Below are 24790 nucleotides of genomic sequence, written 5' to 3' on the forward strand. Positions count from 1 at the left end.
TATATAGATAATAGATAGATAGATAATAGATAGGTAGGTAGATAGATAGATAATAGATAGATAATAGATAAATAGATAGATAATAGATAGATAATAATAGATAGGTAGATAGATAATAGATAGGTAGATAGATAATAGATAGATAATAGATAGATAGATAGATAGATAGATAGATAGATAATAGATAGATAGATAGATAATAGATAGGTAGATTGATAGGTAGATAGATAATAGATAGATGATAGATAAAAGATGGATAGATAATAGATAGATAGATAGATAGATAGATAGATAGATAGATAGATAGATAGATAGATAGATATGTTACAAAAAAAGTAGGCAGCACTCCATTTTCATAAAAATAGTATGTAGGATTTAATGAACCCACATGTCTCAGCGACGTTTCGGCTCAAATGAGCCTTTCTCAAGCCTTGAGAAAGGCTCAGTAGAGCAGAAACGTCGCATTGACATGTGGGTTTGAATAAATCCTACACTTTTTTGGAAATAATGGAGTGCTGCCTTCTTTTTTTATATTTATAGATAGATAAATAGATAGATAGATAATAGATAGATAGATAATAGATAGGTAGATAAATAGATGATATATAATAGATAGATGATAGATAATAGATAGATAGATAGATAGATAGATAGATAGATAGATAGATAGATAGATAGATAGATAGATAGATAGATAGTTAATAGAATAATCTGGATTTGACATAACTTACTATTTTACATAATATGTATTAAACCAAAAAATATAAGCACAAAATTTGTAATTCCATAATACGCAATAAATTAGAGTCCTCTCTCCTCTTGTACCAGTCGGTGACTTGTTTTGTTCAAGATTACTTTTTTTATGTACATCCCTTGTCACATGTAAAGTGCCATGGAATAAATGGCCTTACTAATGCTGCTGCTGCTACTACTACTACTACTACTACTACTACTACTACTACTACTACTACTACCACTACTACTACTACTAATAATAATAATAATAATTTTTCTACACATAAAATAAAGCATTGCTTCAATTCAAGCAAGGAAAATAATTAGCAGATAATTATTAGTACTCAATTTATTATGTTGACATTTTAGAATTAGTATCAGACATCACACTGTCATTATTTTTAATAGTAGTAGTATTAGTAGTAGTAATATTATTTTAATTATTATTACCAGCAGTTCTGATATTTTCATATGTGCACCTATTCTATTGGGACTTATAAAATAGAAATGAAAAATAGGTATAGTTATAGGAAGGTATTTCAGTACTAGCCAGGACAAAGAGTCGCACTACATGTACAGACTGTATGGAGTTGCGGCAATATAAATACCACACAGTGAGGGGAATCAGGTAAAAGAAAATGGAGTATATTACAAAAAAATATATAGTATTCAATCATAAACGTAATCTGGAAAGTGTGTGAGACAGATATTTAGATAGATAGATAGATAGATAGATAGATAGGATGATAGATAATAGATAGATAGATAGATAGATAGATAGATAATGGACAGATAGATAATAGATAGATGATAGATAGATAGATAGATAGATAGATAGATAGATAGATAGATAACAAGAACAAACGTTTAACAAAATTGCTGCCAATTAACTAATCTTGCTATAGATATAATGTAATTATGTAACGCTGTATACTTCTATCTATCTATCTATCTATCTATCTATCTATCTATCTATCTATCATCTATCTATTATCTGTCTATCATCTATTATCTATCTTCTATCTATTATCTATCTATCTATCTATCTATTTATCTATCATCTAACTATAATCTATTATCTATCTTCTATCTATTATATATCGATCTATCAATCTATCTATCTATCAATCATCTAACTATCTATCTATCTATCTTCTATCTATCATCTATCTATCTGTCTATCTATCTAACTATCTATCTATCTATCTATCTATCTATCTATCTATTTCTCATCTCTCTAGTATCTATCTGATCTCTTTATCTATCTGATGTATGTTTCTCACCTCTCTCTTATTTATTATCTATCTATTTATCTAATCTATCTATGTTTTTGCACATTGGAATTTGTATTTTTACAGTTTTTGTTCTACATATTTTACCTTCTGTTCCCTGGAGAAATGGAGAAGATGTGACAATGAGTTAAATGACAGGCGTCTCTGCTACCTCTGTAATACTCCTATCCTCACATACACAATGTTGGTATTTGGTGTCTGGTTTTCTGGGGTTAACCTCCAGGCCTGATCCTCCTGGGATCCTTCCTCAGCACACAGGACTCTTCCTGGACACAGGAGATGTGGGAGGAGGTTTAGGAGTAAAGCACCAATCACGGATCCCTGTTTTCTGCTTTTTTCTTCTGTAAAGGCCTGGATGATTGACAGTCTCCTGGAATGACGTTGTCAGAAGGGGTGGGGTGTGGAGCAGGCAGTACCCCATGCCCCAGCTATCCCCTACCCTGCCTGTAACAAAACCCACAGCAGGAGAGGCCAGGCTAATGGAGGCTATGTAGAGTGAGGAGTGCAGCAGCCCAGTGTCTCCTCCAGCCCCTGCTGCACAGGACTCAGCCATTCCCTGGACCTTACACATCACTTGTCCTGATGATGTTACCAAGTCCAGTCACCTCCACACCTTTCTCTGTGAAGGATATTCTCAACAGAGAGCCCCAGGGGCCACAGCAGCCAGCCCACCCCAGGGGCCACCTGGCCCAGGAGCTGGAGGCTGAGTACAGCCAGGCTGCCTGCATGCTGGGGGCCAGGGCTGCCTACACCGAGGGCACTGACAAACTCTCCTACCTGAGCTCTATGGGGGCTGCAGAGGGACATGGGGAGGTGGGCATCTCTCCTGGAGCCTATGTGCATTCAGCCCTGGACACTTGTACCCTCAAAGAAGAGGAGGAGGAGGATGAAGAAGAAGAATCTCTCAGGGAAAGGGGTCACAGTAAGTCCACAGTCACCATTATTACTAATATTGTCACTATTATAATGTGTATAATGATAATGTGGGCAAACTGTAAAGCGCTGCGGAATATGTTAGCGCTATATAAAAATAAAGATTATTATTATCATCATTATTTACATTCATATTTTTATTATTACTAATTTAGTTAATATTATCATTATAATAATAACATGAATACCTATCATAGTAATAGTAGTAGTATTATAGTTGTAAATAATATAATTATATTATTAGAGGTGTTATTATTTATGTAATAATAATAATAATAATAATAATAATAATAATAAAAAATTGAATTAGTAGTACTGGGTTACAGCTTTGGCAGTACAAGTATTGTTTGTATTATCGATTGTACTAATGTTCTTATTATGATGTTTATTATTAGTAGCAGTGGTAGGAATAATAATATGAGTCACAATAATAATAATAATAGTGGTAGTAGTAGTAGTAGTAGTAGTATTGCTGCTGCTGCTGTTGTTATTATTACTATTAGTAGTATAAATAACATTAGTGGTAGTAGAAGGGATACTATTTATTTTCATAAGTTCCATTTGCAATAATATTAGCTATAAAATGACTAGTGGTAGTATTAATACTATTATTATTGGTAGTAGTAGTAGTAGTAGTAGTAATACTAGCAGTAGTATAATTTGTAGCAGTAGTATCACTTTCATTAGTGGTAGTAGAAAAAATACTATTTCTCGTGTTCACAAGTTGCAGTAGTAATAAAAAGTAGCAGCAGTAGCAGTAGTAGTAAGATTAGTAACTATTATTATTAGTTTTAATAGTACTAGCATCACTGGTAGCAGTCGTATAAATAACATTGGTGGTGGTAGCAGGAATACCTTGCCCAATATCATACGTAATAATAATTATAATAATACTCGAAGTGATTTTAGTATTGGTACTATAGGTCAGTTAGTAGCAATAGTATAAATAAGCTTGGTGGTAGTAAATTATTAGTTGTAGTAATAATAATAGTCATAGTGATATATATATATATATATATATATATATATATATATATATATATATATATATATATATATATATATATATATATATATATAACATAATAATAGTGGTGGTAGTAGCAGAACATGTATTATTATTGTAACTAATATTGTAGGCCTGCAGTAACAGCCCCGACACTCAGGATCAGCTGTATCCTTGAGTGTATTTGCTCTGTGCTCTTCTCCCAGAGGAGCTCAGCATTAGAGGAGACGCATGAAAGTCATTGCTGTTTGCAGAGTTTATCGTGGACTTGTCACCTGTAAACGCTGAGTGTGACTGCGCTCCTATAAACCTCCTGCGCCTCCTGGGACCTAAATGACTACAGAACAGAAATGGTCACTTTAGTCCAATCCCGAACTGCTCTGGATAGAAAGTTCTGGTTCTGCGGAGGAGAAACGGTCAGACATCTGACAATAGAATGTATGCAGGAGTAAAATAAATCGTGTAAATTACAGCAGAAAGAAGTAATGTGCAAAATGTAACAATAATCACTGTTATAATAACACTGCAAGAATAATAAATCATAAATCCCGTTGATACGTAATAACATAATTATAATAAATAGAATATGCTACTACTAATACCTGTAATTACAATAGATACATATATACATAGTAGCTTAATAAAAAAATATAATGATGACATCAAAACATAAAAAAGTAATAAAATACAATGTAAAGTCATTACAATGTAATTTATTTTAGACTGAAAGTATAATATATTATTAATAGCAGCAACTTCATCATTTTGGGTTTAGATTCTGCTGAACTTCAGAAAGTTTCTCCCTTTCAAGCCAATTGTGTGTTTTACTTTACATTAATATATGGAGTCAACTACAAGATCAACATGGGAGTTGATATATATATATATTTATGTATTTTGCACACTACAATATATATATTTATACATATATATATGTGTGAGTGAAAAGGGAATGATGAGGGCACTCACCGGTCTTCCGTAAAATCACTTCTTTATTGAAAAAGTTACATCCAGAGATCAATGGAGGCCGGGGGAGAGAGGGAGCAGGGGTGGACGCCCCTGCTCCCTCTCTCCCCCGGCCTCCATTGATCTCTGGATGTAACTTTTTCAATAAAGAAGTGATTTTACGGAAGACCGGTGAGTGCCCTCATCATTCCCTTTTCACTCAGACTATATGGATTATGGACTTTGTTTCTTGATAGGAGCACCCGAAGTCATTCACTTTGGCGCTAGTAGGAGTTTACATCTGTGATTCCCACTCATAGTTCTGATTGATTATTTGGACTGTGGGTCAGTGCCGCTTAATCTTTTTTGTTGCATATATATATGTGTGTCTATATATATATATACATATACACACACACACACACACACACACACACACACACACACACACACACACACACACACACACACACACAAGTATATCCGTGTGTATGTATATTGAGCCAACTACAACATTAAAATAAGAGGTAAATATATAATTTTTACTATATATATTTATATATATATTTATATTTACCTCTTATTTTAATATTGTAGTTGACACTATATATATATATATATATATATATATATATATATATATATATATATATATATATATATATATACATACATACCTGGAAATATTCAGGATCACACATATATGCAATCTTTATATGTTAATATTGTAGTTGGCTCGATATATATTTGTATACACACACTATATATATAAATAAATAAATATATATATATATATATATATATATATATATATATATATATATATTTGTATGTAGATAGACATATGTAGAGAATGTGTCAGGATTGTCATGGCTGTCTTCTCCACACAGAGGCTTGCTTCATGAAGAAGTCCCCCCAGGATGAGGACAAGCAGGAGGACCTGGACAGGCCCAAGCAGAGGAGCCGCAGGAAGCCCCGGGTGCTCTTCTCCCAGGCCCAGGTCTTTGAGCTGGAGAGGAGGTTCAAGCAGCAGAGATACCTGTCCGCCCCAGAGAGGGAACACCTGGCCAACAGCCTGAAGCTCACCTCTACCCAGGTGAAAATCTGGTTCCAAAACAGGAGATACAAGTGCAAAAGACAAAGGCAAGACAAGTCCCTGGAGATGGGCAGCCACCAGCCTCCACCACCGCCCAGGAGGGTGGCAGTGCCAGTGCTGGTGAGGGATGGCAAGCCTTGCATTGCTGGCAGCCAGGGCTATAACTCTGCCTATAATGTCGGTGCCAGTCCCTACTCTTACAACAGTTACCCGACCTACAGCTACAACAACAGCTCTTCCTACAACAGCAACTACAGCTGCAGCTACTCGGGGGTGCCGGCCATCCAGCACAATGCAGCAGCAGGGACTCATCCATTTGTAAACATGGGCAGCCTGAGCCAGCTGGGCAATGCCCCCCAGCCACAGAGCCACCCGGGGGCAGCGATGCCATCCTGCCAGGGGACACTGCAGGGGATCCGTGCCTGGTAGGACCAGAGCTACAGACATTACTAAACATTGGATATAGGAAATATATCAAATATATCTATCTGATCACAAGAGATCCCCAGGATCCAGTGCCTGGTGCTGAGTGGCCAATGGAGTGTGACACTGACCCCCGGGCGTCCAACACTAGATCACATTGCAGGTTGTTATATTAGAGGAGGATCCAGAAGAAGAAGAAGAAGAAGCCTTCAACCTTTATCTCTTGATGTATATACAGCAATAATGCAGGCATAGTAAGTAATGCAGCCACATGAGCCCACGGTGGGCTGCCCACCAGAGGCCAGGACCCAGCTGGTATTCTACTCATATCATCACTTGGGACTACAACTCCCAGCATGCTTATGACAGCCTGGCATGACATGTTGGGACTTGCATTCCTATCAATTCTTCCAAGTAGAGGTAATAAAGATGCAATGAATACTGAATACGTCCTGTGACACTGAGGGGTCTTCACCCTGCGATCTGTGACTCAGCAGTGGGGGGACTACACCCGGCATAGAAGCTGTACAGCCCTGCAGTGTCTATAGATACCAGAGCCACAGGGACTGCTTATATATACATAGTTGTAGCAGTGCTGACTTACAGCACTCCATCTCAATGACTATTATGCTGTCGGTTCTACCTGCAGAGCCAAATGACACAGTCAGCTCTGCTACATGCGTGTCTATGTAACAGGCCTGTGCGCCCATTTACCTGTGTGTTGCTGGAAATCCTTATTTATCAGTAGATTTCTATCTGAGTTACATTATGAAGCAGAGATCTGCCACCTGTGGATCTGCAGCTGCGGGACACTACAGCTCACTGTCCATGCTGGGAGTTGTAGTTCTCCACAGCTAGAGAGCCGCAGGTGGCAGAGCCCTGCATGCAGTATTGTCTCTGTTACCATTGTCTGTATCATAGAGAGGAACAAACACTTAATTGTACAAAGACTATTTTATTACTGTACAGAGCACCTTCTACCCCAAGACAATCTCCGGTGAATGCACTAAAACCTGAATAAACCGAGGTGCAATATCGCACAGTGTGAATCTGTCTGTGTGTGGAGAGATCTGCGACCCGGTGTATTACAGAGATACTGTGATCACCTCACTGTACCGCTCCGGCCTGTCTGTCTGTCTATCTATCTATCTATCTATCTATCTATCTATCTATCTATCTATCTATCTATCTATCTATCCCATATCTATCTATCTATCTATCTATCTATCTATCTATCTATCTATTATCTACCTATCTATTATCTATCTATTTATCTATTATCTATCTATTATTTATCTATTTATCTATTATCTATCTATCTATCTATCTATCTATCTATCATCTACCTATCTATCTATTATCTATCTATCTATTATTTATCTATCTATTATCTATTATCTAACTATCTATTATCTATCTATCAATCAATCCATTATCTATCTACCTATCTATCTACCTATACATTATCTATCTATCTATCTATCTATCTATCTATCTATTATCTATCTACCTATCTGTATCTATCTATTTATCTATTATCTATCTACCTATCTCTATCTAATATCTATCTATTATCTATCTATTATCTATCTCTATCTATGTATTATCTATCTATTTATTATCTATCTATTATCTATTTATTATCTATCTATCTAATTTCTACATATGCATCTATCCATCTATTTATCTCTCCTTCCATTTTAAATCTCTATATATGTAATTCTTTAATATCTATGCATCTATCAATATATTTCACGTATGAATATACATCTTTCTCTATTTAACAGTCCATTATCTCTATCATATCTATATTTATAAACTAATTTACTTTACATATATTTATCTCTCCATCTATTTGTAAAAACATTTATAAGTTTATTTTAATAAGTTTATGGTGTATGTTTATTGTAGATATTTGCATGAGAACTAGACTTGTAGAGAAAATTCACACAGTGCATATAAGATACATCTTATCTACAGGGACAATTGTTGGCACCATACATATATACACACAAGTCCCTAGTATTTGTGTATGGTGGGACTTTTTTGCAGCTTTCTCAGTAGACCCCATGTTAGTCAGGAAGCCCCCAGCCTGCCGGCCCTTGAGTCCTCCTGGACTGCTCCTCACCTCTCCAGAGCTGCCACACTCGGGCTGATTGTTAGTGTGCCAGTGTGTGAATGGAGGACACAGAAGAACAAGGCCCAGGGAGGTGCCATTGTAGGGGCAGGCTGCGCTGAATGGAAGCCTCTGAGCTGCGAGGAAGGTGGGAAGGAGAATGGCTTTTTATTGGATTCAGGGACAATAGGTGTGTGCTGGGGACAAAACCCTCCACAGAGGCCAGATTGACGTTCCTCTATATACCCCATTGATTCCAGAAGCAAGGTTATTATTAAGCCTCTGCTGGGCCCAGGGATGGAGAATGTGGCCAGTGTGTTCCCTATTCTGAGGCTGGAGAATGGAGGTAAAGGGAGAGCAGGGGGTGGAGGAGGCTGATTAGGGAGACGGCTATGTCCTGGCCGGGCCTTTCAGCAGGAGGCTGCCAGCCTCAATGCCAGGTCATTATTGCAACATGTCTAGCAATTTGCTTGGGACAGAGGGGGGAAGGGACAGGAAAGAGGCCACAGAAATAAAAACTAATGTGTCAGGAGAAGCATGAAGCCAGCTGCTGGCAGCATTTATATATTCCCCTATCATCCAGACCCTCCAGCCAGTCATAGGGAATATCAGACTGCAAGCAAAATATAATCTATCTATCTATCTATCTATCTATCTATCTATCTATCTATCTATCATCTATCTATTATCTATCGATCTATCTATTTATCATCTATCTATTATCTATCTCTTATCTATCTATGTATCATCTATCTATTATCTATCTATCTTTATCTATCATCTATCTATCATCTGTCTATTATCTATCTATTAATCTATCTATCTATCTATCTATCTATCTATCTATCTATCTATCTATCATCTATATATTATCTATCTATCTATCTATCTATCTATCTATTATCTATCTATCATCTATCTATTATCTAACTAACTATCTATCTATCTATCTATGTATCATCTATCTATTATCTATCTATCTATATCTATCATCTATCATCTATCTATTATCTATCTATCTATCATCTATCTATTATCTATCTATCATCTATCTATTATCTATCTTTCTATCTATCTATCTATCTATCTATCTATCTATCTATCTATCTATCTATCTATCTATCTATCTATCATCTATCTATTATCTATCATCTATCTATTATCTATCTATCTATTATCTATCTATCTCTTATCTATGTATCATCTATCTATATCTATCTATATCTATCATCTATCTATTATCTATTAATCTATCTATCTATCTATCTATCTATCTATCTATCTATCTATCTATCTATCATCTATCTATTATCTATCTATGTATCATCTATCTATTATCTATATATCTATCTATTATCATCTATCTATTATCTATCTATTTACCTATCTACCATCTATCCAGCGCGTGAAATAAAAATTGAACACATCACCAATTTTTTTAAGTAAATGTATTTCGAAAGATGCTATTGACATGAAATGCCCATCAGATGACGGTAAAAACACATCCAATCCACACAAACCATAGATGTTCATAAATCAAGTTATGTGTAACAATGAGAAATGACACAAGGAAAAAATATGTATTTACTTAGGAAATTGGTGATGGGTTCAATACTTATTTCAATATATATATATATATATATATATATATATATATATATATATATATATATATATATATATATATATATACACACACACACACACACACATCTGTCTATCTATATGTTATCTGTCCTCTATCTATCTCATAGCTATCTGTTTCCCGAAAATTAAGGCAGCACACCACTTGGACAAAAGTAGAAATTGTGATTGCAATAGCCCATTGGGGATCAGCCAGGTATTGTTTCAACTGAGAACCTTTTTTCAAGGCTTGAAAAAAGTTCTCTGTCGAACCGAAACGTCGCTGATCCCCAATGGGCTATTATTACAATCACAATTTCTGTTTTTTTTTTGCCTGGAAGGTTTTGACACCCATATTTACTGCATTGTTTTCAATTCTCTCTTTTCTTTCTTTCTTTCTTTCTTTCTTTCTTTCTTTCTTTCTTTCTTTCTTTCTTTCTTTCTTTCTTTCTTTCTTTCTTTCTTTCTTTCTCTAGATTCTGTAGTTGGTATAATGTCGGACCTTTGTCTTAATTATTATATTGTTCCACAACTCATAGATGGTCTGCTATAATAATAATTGATACTATACCCTGCAGGGATGCCCTGCATGGGCTTTACACACTGCATACAGTAGACTCTGTGACTACCTATATATGGCCCCTGTTATAGCCCTGCCTCCTGTATACCGCTCTATGCCTCCCCTGCATACAGGTACATTACAGACTTCTGCGTCTGCTACACATTTGTGAATATTTTATTTAGAGCAGAGTTTCCCAAACTGTGGTCTTATAGCAACTGCAAAGCTACATTTCCTGACAGCCTCGGACTTGCTGGGAGTTGTAGTTTTGCACAAGCGCTACAGAATGGGGAACACTGATGCCGAAAGTATGAAGTCACGATTCTTTATAGTTTTCCAGTATATGATATATGTTGTACTGGATATTCTCCGCAGCAGATTATCCAGTGGTTTATACTATATACATATAACATGCATGTCCATATTATATTACACACATTGCCTACATTATATATTCCTGTCCACAATATGGAGCACGGGGCATAGTGTTTTCTATGATAAAAACTATTATCTTTCGTAAAGATGCAGAAATAAATTACTATAGTAGGTGTAATATTAATGATCATGTATATTTAGTTACTCCCATAGATTGGGGGTCTTAAGTATAGCATTGATTCCTCTACCCCTATCCAGACTCCTGACTACAACTCCCAATATGATGCACAGGTCAAGTGCTGGAGGGCATGATGCAATTACCTGGTAATAGGGAGGTAGTTGTTACTGACCCTTGTATATCTGGAGACCGTGTATTGGGTAACGTCAATCTTTAATCTCCTGGACAACTCATCATCATCATCATCATCATCATCATCAGATATATTATTGCTCATAACAGCAACTTTCAGTGAATGTATCTCATGAATATATGAATTGGGGAAAAAAGCTCCTGACTCTGATCTGTGAGAACAACGCAGCCAAAGCTCATCAGGACGATTTCCGACAATGCGACTATTCTCCGCCTGACGCTGCGACTTTACAGGTAACAAAGGGAAAGCCATAGGGTAAACACCAGGGAAGAGTGTGTAATCACAACTCACTATATCTACCCATCTGTCCACACTCCAGTCACTGTATGCAGCCCCCATCCTCCTCCTCCAGTCACTGTATGCAGCCCCCATCCTCCTCCTCCAGTCACTGTATGCAGCCCCCATCCTCCTCCTCCAGTCACTGTATGCAGCCCCCATCCTCCTCCTCCAGTCACTGTATGCAGCCCCCATCCTCCTCCTCCAGTCACTGTATGCAGCCTCCATCCTCCTCTTCCAGTCACTGTGTGCAGCCTTCATCCTCCTCCTCCAGTCACTGTATGCAGCCTCCATCCTCCTCCTCCAATCACTGTATGCAGCCTCCATCCTCCTCCTCCAGTCACTGTATGCAGCCTCCATCCTCCTCCTCCAGTCACTGTATGCAGCCTCCATCCTCCTCCTCCAGTCACTGTATGCAGCCTCCATCCTCCTCCTCCAATCACTGTATGCAGCCTCCATCCTCCTCCTCCAGTCACTGTATGCAGCCTCCATCCTCCTCCTCCAGTCACTGTATGCAGCCCCCATCCTCCTCCTCCAGTCACTGTATGCAGCCTCCATCCTCCTCTTCCAGTCACTGTGTGCAGCCTTCATCCTCCTCCTCCAGTCACTGTATGCAGCCTTCATCTTCCTCCTCCAGTCACTGTATGCAGCCTCCATCCTCCAGTCACTGTATGCAGCCTCCATCCTCCAGTCACTGTATGCAGCCTTCATCTTCCTCCTGCAGTCACTGTATGCAGCCCCCATCCTCCTCCTCCAGTCACTGTATGCAGCCTTCATCCTCATCCTCCAGTCACTGTATGCAGCCTTTATCCTCCTCCTCCAGTCACTGTATGCAGCCTTCATCCTCCTCCTCCAGTCACTGTATGCAGCCTTTATCCTCCTCCTCCAGTCACTGTATGCAGCCTCCATCCTCCTCCTCCAGTCACTGTATGCAGGCTCCATCCTCCTCCTCCAGTCACTGTATGCAGCCTCCATCCTCATCCTTCAGTCACTGTATGCAGCCTCTATCCTCATCCTTCAGTCACTGTATGCAGCCTCCATCATCCTCCTCCAGTCACTGTATGCAGCCTTCATCCTCCTCCTACAGTCACTGTATGCAGCCTCAATCCTCCTCCTCCAGTCACTGTATGCAGGCTCCATCCTCCTCCTCCAGTCACTGTATGCAGGCTCCATCCTCCTCCTCCAGTCACTGTATGCAGGCTCCATCCTCCTCCTCCAGTCACTGTATGCAGCCTCCATCCTCATCCTTCAGTCACTGTATGCAGCCTCTATCCTCATCCTTCAGTCACTGTATGCAGCCTCCATCCGCCTCCTCCAGTCACTGTATGCAGCCTCCATCCTCCTCCTCCAATCACTGTATGCAGCCTCAATCCTCCTCCTCCAGTCACTGTATGCCGCCTCCATCCTCCTCCTCCAGTCACTGTATGCAGCCTCCATCCTCCTCCTCCAATCACTGTATGCAGCCTCCATCCTCCTCCTCCAGTCACTGTATGCAGCCTCCATCCTCCTCCTCCAATCACTGTATGCAGCCACAATCCTCCTCCTCCAGTCACTGTATGCAGCCTCCATCCTCCTCCTCCAGTCACTGTATGCAGCCTCCATCCTCATCCTCCAGTCACTGTATGCAGCCTCCATCCTCCTCCTCCAATCACTGTATGCAGCCTCCATCCTCCTCCTCCAGTCACTGTATGCAGCCTCCATCCTCCTCCTCCAATCACTGTATGCAGCCTCCATCCTCCTCCTCCAGTCACTGTATGCAGCCTCAATCCTCCTCCTCCAGTCACTGTATGCAGCCTCCATCCTCCTCCTCCAGTCACTGTATGCAGCCTCCATCCGCCTCCTCCAGTCACTGTATGCAGCCTCAATCCTCCTCCTCCAGTCACTGTATGCAGCCTCCATCCTCCTCCTCCAGTCACTGTATGCAGCCTCCATCCTCCTCCTCCAGTCACTGTATGCAGCCTCCATCCTCCTCCTCCAGTCACTGTATGCAGCCTCCATCCTCCTCCTCCAGTCACTGTATGCAGCCTCCATCCTCCTCCTCCAGTCACTGTATGCAGCCTCCATCCTCCTCCTCCAGTCACTGTATGCAGCCTCCATCCTCCTCCTCCAATCACTGTATGCAGCCTCAATCCTCCTCCTCCAGTCACTGTATGCAGCCTCCATCCTCCTCCTCCAGTCACTGTATGCAGCCTCCATCCTCCTCCTCCAATCACTGTATGCAGCCTCCATCCTCCTCCTCTAGTCACTGTATGCAGCCTCCATCCTCCTCCTCCAGTCACTGTATGCAGCCTCCATCCTCCTCCTCCAGTCACTGTATGCAGCCTCCATCCTCCTCCTCCAGTCACTGTATGCAGCCTCCATCCTCCTCCTCCAGTCACTGTATGCAGCCTCCATCTTCCTCCTCCAATCACTGTATGCAGCCTCCATCCTCCTCCTCCAGTCACTGTATGCAGCCTCCATCCTCCTCCTCCAGTCACTGTATGCAGCCTCCATCCTCCTCCTCCAGTTTCTGTAGCGAGATCTATTATTTTGTTCCACCCATCAGACCTGTGAAATCTTAATTTTAAGAGCTTCATTGCGCCAATAATTCTGTTGTATAGGCTGTAGACCCTCTCTTGCTCCTCCACTAGATTCCTAGCCTTTCCCTGGACTGGTGAGGAGGACCAGCACCCAGGACAGGGCTGAGGGATTAGGGACTTGCCCTGAAGTGCAGCTTTGGTGAATCCCAGACAGTCCAGCCTGTTTCATCCCATATCACATAACAGTGTCACCCACTGAGAGTCTCCTATCTTCCCATACATCTCCTCTAAGGTATTTAGGCATGACTGAGGAGGTAAGCTCGGCCCTCCATCCTCCATACATCCTCCATACATCTTCATGTGTCTGTGCTGCTCCTGAGGAAAGTGCCACAAACTTCCTCTGACTGCAGTAAATGAAGCTGGAGACAAGAGACCTGGAGGAATCCGCCACAATGGAGGACACTTGAGATTGTATCACTGTGTCTGTGCCTGCGGCTTCCCAATCCTGCTCCTATAATGAAGATGGGGACCGGAGACCCACAATGTCCCTCCACTGCAACATATTCTGCAAATGTTGGAAATGCGTTTTGTTACAAGCCTAAAGTGTATATTTGACCTTCGGGAAGAATAGTTTAATGTTATGTTACAATTAAAAAAAAAATGTAATCTTCACATGATGAAATGATCCAGATCTGTCCAGAGGACACTTCTAGAGGCAAGATATCTGCTGGCGGAGGTAAGAGCGCTGCTGGTGGGAGTAAGAGCGCTGCTGGTGGGAGTAAGAGCGCTGCTGGTGGGGGTAAGAGCGCTGCTGGCGGACTTATAGCACTGCTGGTGGGAGTAAGAGCGCTGCTGGTGGGGGTAAGAGCGCTGCTGGTGTGGGAAAGAGCTCTGCTGGTGGGGGTAAGAGCGCTGCTGGTGGGAGTAAGAGTGCTGCTGGTGGGAGTAAGAGCGCTGCTGGTGGGGGTAAGAGCGCTGCTGGCGGACTTATAGCACTGCTGGTGGGAGTAAGAGCGCTGCTGGTGGGGGTAAGAGCGCTGCTGGTGTGGGAAAGAGCTCTGCTGGTGGGGGTAAGAGCGCTGCTGGTGGGGGTAAGAGCGCTGCTGGTGGACGTAGAGCGCTACTGGTGGGAGCAAGAGCGCTGCTGGTGGGGATAAGAGCGCTGCTGGTGGACGTAGAGCGCTACTGGTGGGGGTAAGAGCGCTGCTGGTGGAAGTAGAGTGCTGCTGGTGGGAGTAAGAGCACTGCTGGTGGACGTAGAGCGCTGCTGGTGGGAGTAAGAGCGCTGCTGGTGGACGTAGAGTGCTGCTGGTGGAGGGAAGAGCGCTGCTGGTGGGAGTAAGAGCGCTGCTGGTGGGAGTAAGAGCGCTGCTGGTGGGGGTAAGAGCGCTGCTGGCGGACTTATAGCACTGCTGGTGGGAGTAAGAGCGCTGCTGGTGGGGGTAAGAGCGCTGCTGGTGTGGGAAAGAGCTCTGCTGGTGGGGGTAAGAGCGCTGCTGGTGGGAGTAAGAGCGCTGCTGGTGGGAGTAAGAGCGCTGCTGGTGGGGGTAAGAGCGCTGCTGGCGGACTTATAGCACTGCTGGTGGGAGTAAGAGCACTGCTGGTGGGGGTAAGAGCGCTGCTGGTGTGGGAAAGAGCTCTGCTGGTGGGGGTAAGAGCGCTGCTGGTGGGGGTAAGAGCGCTGCTGGTGGACGTAGAGCGCTACTGGTGGGAGCAAGAGCGCTGCTGGTGGGGATAAGAGCGCTGCTGGTGGACGTAGAGCGCTACTGGTGGGGGTAAGAGCGCTGCTGGTGGAAGTAGAGTGCTGCTGGTGGGAGTAAGAGCACTGCTGGTGGACGTAGAGCGCTGCTGGTGGGAGTAAGAGCGCTGCTGGTGGACGTAGAGTGCTGCTGGTGGGGGTAAGAGTGCTGCTGGTGGAAGTAGAGTGCTGCTGGTGGAAGTAGAGCGCTGCTGGTGGAAGTAAGAGCGCTGCTGGTGGACGTAGAGTGCTGCTGGTGTGAATAAGAGCGCTGCTGGTGGACATAGAGCGCTGATGGTGGGGGAAAGAGCCCTGCTGGTGGACGTAGAGCGCTGCTGGTGCGAGTAAGAGTGCTGCTGGTGGACGTAGATCGCTGAAAGTGGAAAGAGCGCTGCTTTTGGACGTAGAGCGCTGCTGGTGTGAATAAGAGCGCTGCTGGTGGACGTAGAGCGCTGCTGGTGGGAGTAAGAGCGCTGCTGGTGGATGTAGAGTGCTGCTGGTGGACGAAGAGCGCTGCTAGTGGTGTAAGAGCGCTGCTGCTGGTGGCATGGTGGTAAGAGCACTGCTGCTGGAGGTAGGAGCGCTGCTGCTGGGGATTAGAGCGCTGCTGCTGGAGGTAAGAGCACTGCTGGAGGTTAGAATGCTGCTGAGGGTAAGAACTTTGTTGCTGGAGGTAATATATGGGGATGGACATATTGCCCATGTTCCCCTTTGAAGAACAAGTGTAATGTTATATTGTGTAATATGAATTGTATTAATGTTGTTAATGTTGTGTGCTGACTGACTGTAGGGAAAATAAAAGTTAATGGTTCGGACTAGCCCAGAGTGGGAGGGACTAGGCTGAAGGGACACAGACAGTTAATGTCAGAATGTCAGATAAGGCCCAGTGTGTGTAGAAAAAAGACTTTAGGTGTAATGTGACCAATGCCACATGGTCTAGGTGTCACTAGTGTGAGAGTAGACTGAGATAAAAGATAGTGAGATTCTAGAGGAAAGTAGAAGAGAAGTTACTGCAGGAATTTAGTGATTGATCAGAGATGGGTCCTGGGTCCGGACACCTAGCAGTACGGCCCGGAGTTTATAACTCACAGAGGTAACGGGCCTAGACGGGACACAGTATGTAAGGCGAAGAGAGTGCACCAGGCAGGAGTTCCACAGGACTCTTACTAACTGGACTGTAGTACTGAGCTGGGCTGTGGTGAAGTGTAAAGGAACGTTGAAAGTAGAGAACAAACGAGTAAAGAGGAAGGCACTGAAACTGTGCGTGCAAAATGCTCAGTGATGTGAAGGAAACGTTCAAGTTATAAACCCGCTATCGACGGAATATAATCCCTAACAAGTTATCCTTGAGTCAAACATTTATTTTTGACTGGTGTTCTCCCTAATTACACTAACATCTGGTCCTGGCCAACCAAAGTCCTCAGTTACATGCGGCCTGCAAGGGCATAGCGCTCTCACAGCACAAGTCCAGGACCTACACCTTCATGTAATGGGCCGGGGCATAAGAGATGAGTGACTTGCCCACGGCTACCACCCACGTTACAGTAAGTGCATTGCTGCTGGAGGTAAGAGTTCCATTGCTGCTGGAGGTAAGCGCTCCATGGCTGCTGGAGGTAAGAGCTCCATTGCTGCTGGAGGTAAGAGCACTGCTGCTGGAGGTAAGAGCTCCATTGCTGCTGGAGGTAAGAGCACTGCTGCTGGTGGTAAGAGCTCCATTGCTGTTGGAGGTAAGAGCTCCATTGCTGTTGGAGGTAAGAGCTCCATTGCTGTTGGAGGTAAGAGCTCCATTGCTGCTGGTGGTAAGAGCTCCATTGCTGCTGGAGGTAAGAGCTCCATTGCTGCTGGAGGTAAGAGCTCCATTGCTGATGGAGGTAAGAGCTCCATTGCTGCTGGAGGTAAGAGCTCCATTGCTGCTGGAGATAAGAGCTCCATTGCTGCTGGTGGTAAGAGCTCCATTGCTGTTGGAGATAAGAGCTCCATTGCTGCTGGAGGTAAGAGCTCCATTGCTGTTGGAGGTAAGAACTCCATTGCTGTTGGAGGTAAGAGCTCCATTGCTGTTGGAGGTAAGAGCTCCATTGCTGTTGGAGGTAAGAGCTCCATTTCTGCTGGTGGTAAGAGCTCCATTGCTGCTGGAGGTAAGAGCTCCATTGCTGCTGGAGGTAAGAGCTCCATTGCTGCTGGAGGTAAGAGCTCCATTGCTGTTGGAGGTAAGAGCACTGCTGATGGAGGTAAGAGCTCCATTGCTGCTGGAGATAAGAGCTCCATTGCTGCTGGAGATAAGAGCTCCATTGCTGCTGGTGGTAAGAGCTCCATTGCTGTTGGAGATAAGAGCTCCATTGCTGCTGGAGGTAAGAGCTCCATTGCTGCTGGAGGTAAGAGCTCCATTGCTGCTGGAGGTAAGAGCTCCATTGCTGCTGGAGGTAAGAGCTCCATTGCTGCTGGAGGTAAGAGCTCAATTGCTCCTGGAGGTAAGAGCTCCATTGTTGCTGGAGGTAAGAGCAATGCTGCTGGAGGTAAGAGCTCCATTGCTGCTGGAGGTAAGAGCTCCATTGCTGCTGGAGATAAGAGCTCCATTGCTGCTGGTGGTAAGAGCTCCATTGCTGTTGGAGATAAGAGCTCCATTGCTGCTGGAGGTAAGAGCTCCATTGCTGCTGGAGGTAAGAGCTCCATTGCCGCTGGAGGTAAGAGCTCCATTGCCGTTGGAGGTAAGAGCTCCATTGCTGCTGGAGGTAAGAGCTCCATTGCTGTTGGAGGTAAGAGCTCCATTGCTGCTGGAGGTAAGAGCTCCATTGCTGTTGGAGGTAAGAGCACTGCTGATGGAGGTAAGAGCTCCATTGCTGCTGGAGGTAAGATCTCCATTGCTGCTGGTGGTAAGAGCTCCATTGCTGCTGGAGGTAAGAGCTCAATTGCTCCTGGAGGTAAGAGCTCCATTGTTGCTGGAGGTAAGAGCACTGCTGCTGGAGGTAAGAGCTCCATTGCTGCTGGAGGTAAGAGCTCCATTGCTGCTGGAGGTAAGAGCTCCATTGCTGCTGGAGATAAGAGCTCCATTGTTGCTGGAGGTAAGAGCTCCATTGCTGCTGGTGGTAAGAGCTCCATTGCTGTTGGAGATAAGAGCTCCATTGCTGCTGGAGGTAAGAGCTCCATTGCTGCTGGAGGTAAGAGCTCCATTGCTGCTGGAGGTAAGAGCTCCATTGCCGTTGGAGGTAAGAGCTCCATTGCCGCTGGAGGTAAGAGCTCCATTGCTGTTGGAGGTAAGAGCTCCATTGCTGCGGGAGGTAAGAGCACTGCTGCTGGAGGTAAGAGCACTGCTGCTGGAGGTAATAGCTCCATTGCTGTTGGAGGTAAGAGCACTGCTGCTGGAGGTAAGAGCTCCATTGCTCCTGGAGGTAAGAGCAGTGCTGCTGGAGGTAAGAGCACTGCTGCTGGAGGTAAGAGCTCCATTGCTCCTGGAGGTAAGAGCAGTGCTGCTGGAGGTAAGAGCACTGCTGCTGGAGGTAAGAACCCCATTGCTGTTGGAGGTAAGAGCTCCATTGCTGCTGGAGGTAAGCGCTCCATTGCTACTGGAGGTAAGCGCTCCATTGCTGCTGGAGATAAGACTTCCATTGCTGCTGGAGATAAGAGCTCCATTGCTGTTGGAGGTAAGAGCTTCATTGCTGCTGGAGGTAAGAGCTCCATTGCTGCTGGAGGTAAGCGCTCCATTGCTGCTGGAGATAAGAGCTCCATTGCTGTTGGAGGTAAGAGCTCCATGGCTGCTGGAGGTAAGAGCTCCATGGCTGCTGGAGGTAAGAGCTCCATGGCTGCTGGAGGTAAGAGCTCCATGGCTGCTGGAGATAAGAGCTCCATTGCTGCTGGAGATAAGAGCTCCATTGCTGCTGGAGATAAGAGCTTCATTGCTGCTGGAGGTAAGAGCTCCATTACTGTTGTAGGTAAGAGCTCCATTGCTGTTGGAGGTAAGAGCTCCATTGCTGTTGGAGGTGAGAGCTCCATTGCTGCTGAAGCTGCTGGAGGTAGGGGTATGTGCACACGTTCAGGTTTTTTCGTGTTTTTTTTCACGTTTTTTTCGTGATAAAAACGCTATAAAAACTCATTAAAAACGCATACATTATGCATTCTATCATTTAGAATGCATTGTGCATGTTTTGTGCACATGGTGCGTTTTTTTCCGCGAAAAAACGCATCGTGGTAAAAAAGCAGCATGTTCATTAATTTTGCGGATTTTCCGCATTTTTCCCGCAATTCTATGCATTTGGAAAAAACGCATGAAAAAACGCACAAAAAACGCATCAAAAACGCAGTAAAAAAACGCATGCGGATTTCTGGCAGAAATGTCAGGTTTTTGTCAGGAAAATTTCTGCTAGAAATCCTGACGTGTGCACTGTGCACATAGCCTAAAAGTGCTGCTGTGGGGCTTTCTTATCAGTAACTATAGCACAAGAAGTCTCTGTTGCAGCTTATTAAAGTGCTAATTTTTAAGTGCAAAGCAGAAATATACCAGAAACGTCCCAGAAGTGAATGAAAGGCATGAGTAACCACTATTTAATAAAAGTACTTAGGTTCTCTTTTTTCCTCACACTTTTTCACCTTGATTACATATGCCCTTACAGTTTTTACTCCACTAATCCTCACTCTCCTTCACTATCCCCAAACCCCAGCGCCCTCTAATGAAATAATAATCTCTCCTTCCCTCTTACCTCTCCACCTGACCTCCTCTGCAGACCTGCTCCTCAACCTCAGACCTCTCCTATTAAAACATAAAACAAGCCGCCCACTTTACTTCTCCCACCTGCTCTCCCTCTCTCTGCTTCTCCTCACTGCTGGCGACATATCTCCCAGTCCTGGACCCACACAGCTGATACTTCCAATTAACTCCCCCTCCTATTGCAATCTCTTCAAAGAAAAACCCAGGGCCATCATCAGGGTATTACTGCCCTTACTGGCGTATGGGACCGGGCTCCCCTCTGCTCACGGGGCCCCAGGGGCAAGAAGATCCTGCCAGTCCAGAAACTGAACGGGCATCCTCGAACGCACGTTTAGTTAAAATCTATTGCAATGTCAACCCGCACAGCAATAGTTAAAAGCCACCAGCCAATAACAGGCTGGCAGCTGACATCAGCTCAAAAGTCGCCGGTGAATTATTTCACTGTCAGTGCACACATTGCCAGCGCATGACGTCACTGTCATATGCCAGTGAGCCTATGCTTCAAATGGATGGAGGAGGCGATGATGCTGGACCATGGCCAGGTAAGGAGAAAGTGTTTTTTTTTATTGAAAGCGGCAAGCCCCAATATGTACACACATTGGGCAGCATCATGGAACAAATGGGGCATGATGGAGACACATGGTGCAGGATCATAGGACAGGATGGAGACAGATGGGGTAGGCACATGGAGCAGGATGGGAACCTATAGTGCAGGATCATAGGACAGCAACATGGGCCCGGATGGAGACACATGGTGCAGGATCATAGGGCAGGATGGAGACACGTGTAGGAACATGGGGCAGGATGGAGACACATGGTGCAGGATCATAGGGCAGGATGGAGACACGTGTAGGAACATGGGGCAGGATGGAGACACACGGTGCAGGATCATGGGGCAGGATTGAGACACATGGTAGAGGATCATGTGACAGGATGGAGATAGATGGGGCAAGAACATGGGGTAGAATGGAGACACATGGTACAGGATCATGGGGCAGGAACAGGGCGCAGGATGGAGACACATGGTGCAGGATCATGGGGCAGGATGGGAACAGATGGGGAGGATGGAGACATGGTGCAGAACCATGGGACAAGATGGAGACACATGGTGCAGGATCATGGGGCAGGATGGAGACACATGGTGCAGAACCATGGGGCAGGATGGAGACACACGGTGCAGGATCATGGGGCAGGATGGAGACACATGGTGCAGGATCATGGGGCAGGATTGAGACACATGGTAGAGGATCATGTGACAGGATGGAGATAGATGGAGAAAGAACATGGGGTAGAATGGAGACACATGGTACAGGATCATGGGGCAGGAACAGGGCGCAGGATGGAGACACATGGTGCAGGATCATGGGGCAGGATGGGAACAGATGGGGCAGGATGGCGACATGGTGCAGGATCATGGGGCGGGAAGGCCTACTTCACAACCCTCGTATCTTTCCTATCCTACAACCCCAAACAGTTATTCAAAACTTTTAACTCGCTCCTCCACCCACCACTGCCCCCTCCAACCTCCTTCATCTCTGCTGAGGACTTTGCCACACACTTAAAATATAAGATCAATCAAACAAGCAAGTCTTTATTGTTTGACCACCACAACCCCTTTGTGTACCAGACCAATGCCCTAACCCCATAATCTCTCTCTCTAACATCACTGTATAGGAGCTTACTTGTCTCCTCTCAAAACCACACCCACCACTTGAGCACTTGACCCCTTCCCATCCCATCTCTTTCCCAACCTCACCACCACATTTATCCCATCCCTAACCCATCTCTTCCACCTATCACTAACTTCTGGCACCTTCCCTTCTGCTTTCAAACATGTCACAATCACGCCTATCCTCAAAAAGGCATCCTTTGATTCGATCACTATGTCCAGCTATCACCCCATATCGCTGCTCCCATTCGCTTCCTAACTCCTTGAGCAGCACGTTCATGCTGAACTTTTCCTGCCATCTCTCATCTAACTCTCTCTTCGACAACCTGCAATCTGGCTTCTGCTTCCACCATTCCACTGAAACTGCCCTGACCAAAATTACTAAGGACCTACTTACAGCCAAAGCTAACAGACAATTCTCTATACTCCTCCTTGTAGACCTGTCCTCTGCTTTCGACACAGTTGACCACTGCCTCCTACTACAGATCCTCTATTACTATGTTGTCAAAGACCTAGCCCTATCCTGGATCTCCTCATACCTTACCAACTGCACATTTATTATTTCCTACTCCCATACTACCTCATCCTCATCCCGCCATCTCTCTGTTGGTGTTCCTTAAGGCTCTGTCCTAGGACCCCCTATTCTTCTAAATCTAAACCACTGACCTGGGACAACTCATAAAGTCCTATAGCTTCCAGTACCATCTATATGCTGATGATACTCAGATCTACCTCTCTGGCCCAGACGTCACCTCTGAGCTCTCCAAAATCCTAGAGTGTTTATCAGCCATATCCTCCTTCTTCTCGCTTCTTCAAGGTCAAGGTGGACAAATTTGAACTCGTAATCTTTCCTCCATCTCACGTATCTTCCCTACCTGATCTATCACAATAAATAACATCATGCTTTCAACTGTACCGGAAATCCACTGCCTCAGAGTAACCCTTGTCTCTAGCATCCAAAACTTATTTAACCCCCAAGGGTGGTTTGCACGTTAATGACTGGGCCAATTTTTACAATTCTAACCACTCTCCCTTTATGAGGTTATAACTCTGGAAAGCTTCAACGGATCCTGATGATTCTGACACTGTTTTCTCGTGACATATTGTACTTCATGATAGTGGTAAAATTTCTTTGATATTACATGCGTTCATTTGTGAAAAAATGGAAATTTGGCGAAAATTTAGACAATTTTCCAACTTTGAATTTTTATGCCTTTAAATCACAGAGATATGTCACACAAAATACTTAATAAGTAACATTTCCCACATGTCTACTTTACATCAGCACAATTTTGGAACCAACATCTTTTTGTTGTTAGGGAGTTATAAGGGTTAAAAGTTGACCAGCAATTTCTCATTTTTACAACACAATTTTTTTAAGGGACCACATCTCATTTGAAGTCATTTTGAGGGGTCTATATGATAGAAAATAACCAGGTGTGACACCATTCTAAAAACTGCACATCTCAAGGTGCTCAAAACCACAGTCAAGAAGTTTATTAACCCTTCAGGTGTTTCACAGAAATTTTTGGAATGTTTTAAAAAAATGAACATTTAACTTTTTTTCACAAAAAATTTACTTGAGCTCCAATTTGTTTTATTTTACCAAGGGTAACAGGAGAAATTGGACCCCAAAACTTGTTGCAAAATTTGTCATGAGTAGGCTGATACCCCATATGTGGGGGTAAACCACTGTTTGGGCGCATGGCAGAGCTCGGAAGGGAAGGAGCGACGTTTGACTTTTCAATGCAAAATTGACTGGAATTGAGATGGGACGTCATGTCGCGTTTGGAGAACCCCTGATGTGCCTAAACATTGAAACCCCCCCACAAGTGATACCATTTTGGAAAGTAGATCCCCTAAGGAACTTATCTAGATGTTTGGTGAGCACTTTGACCTGCCAAGTGCTTCACAGAAGTTTATAATGTAGAGCCATAAAAATAAAAAATCATATTTTTTCACAAAAATGATCTTTTTGCCCCCAATTTTTTATTTTCCGAAGGGTAACAGAAGAAATTGGACCCCAAGAGTTGTTGTAAAATGTGACCTGAGTACGCTGATACCCCATATGTGGGGGTAAACCTCTGTTTGGGCGCATGGCTGAGCTCGGAAGGGAAGGAGCGCTGTTTGACTTTTCAATACAAAATTGACTGGAATTTAGATAGGACACCATGTCGCGTTTGGAGAGCCCCTGATGTGCCTAAACATTGAAACCCCCCACAAGTGACACCATTTTGGAAAAAAGACCACCTAAGGAACTTATCTAGATGTGTTGTGAGAACTTTGCATCCCCAAGTGTTTCACTACAGTTTATAACGCAGAGCCGTAAAAATAAAAAAAAAAATTCAACAAAAATTATATTTTAGCCCTCAGTTTTGTATTTTCCCAAGGGTAACAGGAGAAATTGGACCCCAA

The 24790-nt window shown here is 43.6% G+C and overlaps 1 protein-coding gene and 1 long non-coding RNA gene across 3 annotated transcripts in view; one reads left to right on the forward strand and one right to left on the reverse strand.

Annotated features, from left to right (window-relative positions):
- LOC143769631 (uncharacterized) overlaps positions 1–2251 on the reverse strand; it is a 22431-nt gene extending 20180 nt beyond the window's left edge. For both annotated transcript variants that reach the window (XR_013214437.1, XR_013214438.1), the window contains exon 1: positions 2115–2251. This is a non-coding gene — a long non-coding RNA (uncharacterized LOC143769631). The remainder of the gene's footprint in view (positions 1–2114) is intronic.
- Positions 1–7508, forward strand: part of NKX2-3 (NK2 homeobox 3) — a 20333-nt gene extending 12825 nt beyond the window's left edge. Inside the window, exons 3-4 of the mRNA XM_077258338.1 lie at positions 2094–2949; positions 5802–7508. Of these exons, the coding sequence (XP_077114453.1) occupies positions 2610–2949; positions 5802–6436 (975 nt within the window). The 5' untranslated portion in view covers positions 2094–2609 and the 3' untranslated portion in view covers positions 6437–7508. The remainder of the gene's footprint in view (positions 1–2093; positions 2950–5801) is intronic.
- The last annotated feature ends 17282 nt before the right edge of the window (positions 7509–24790 follow it).

Source organism: Ranitomeya variabilis, chromosome 4 (assembly GCF_051348905.1).
Source record: "Ranitomeya variabilis isolate aRanVar5 chromosome 4, aRanVar5.hap1, whole genome shotgun sequence".
Classification (NCBI taxonomy): domain Eukaryota; kingdom Metazoa; phylum Chordata; class Amphibia; order Anura; family Dendrobatidae; genus Ranitomeya; species Ranitomeya variabilis.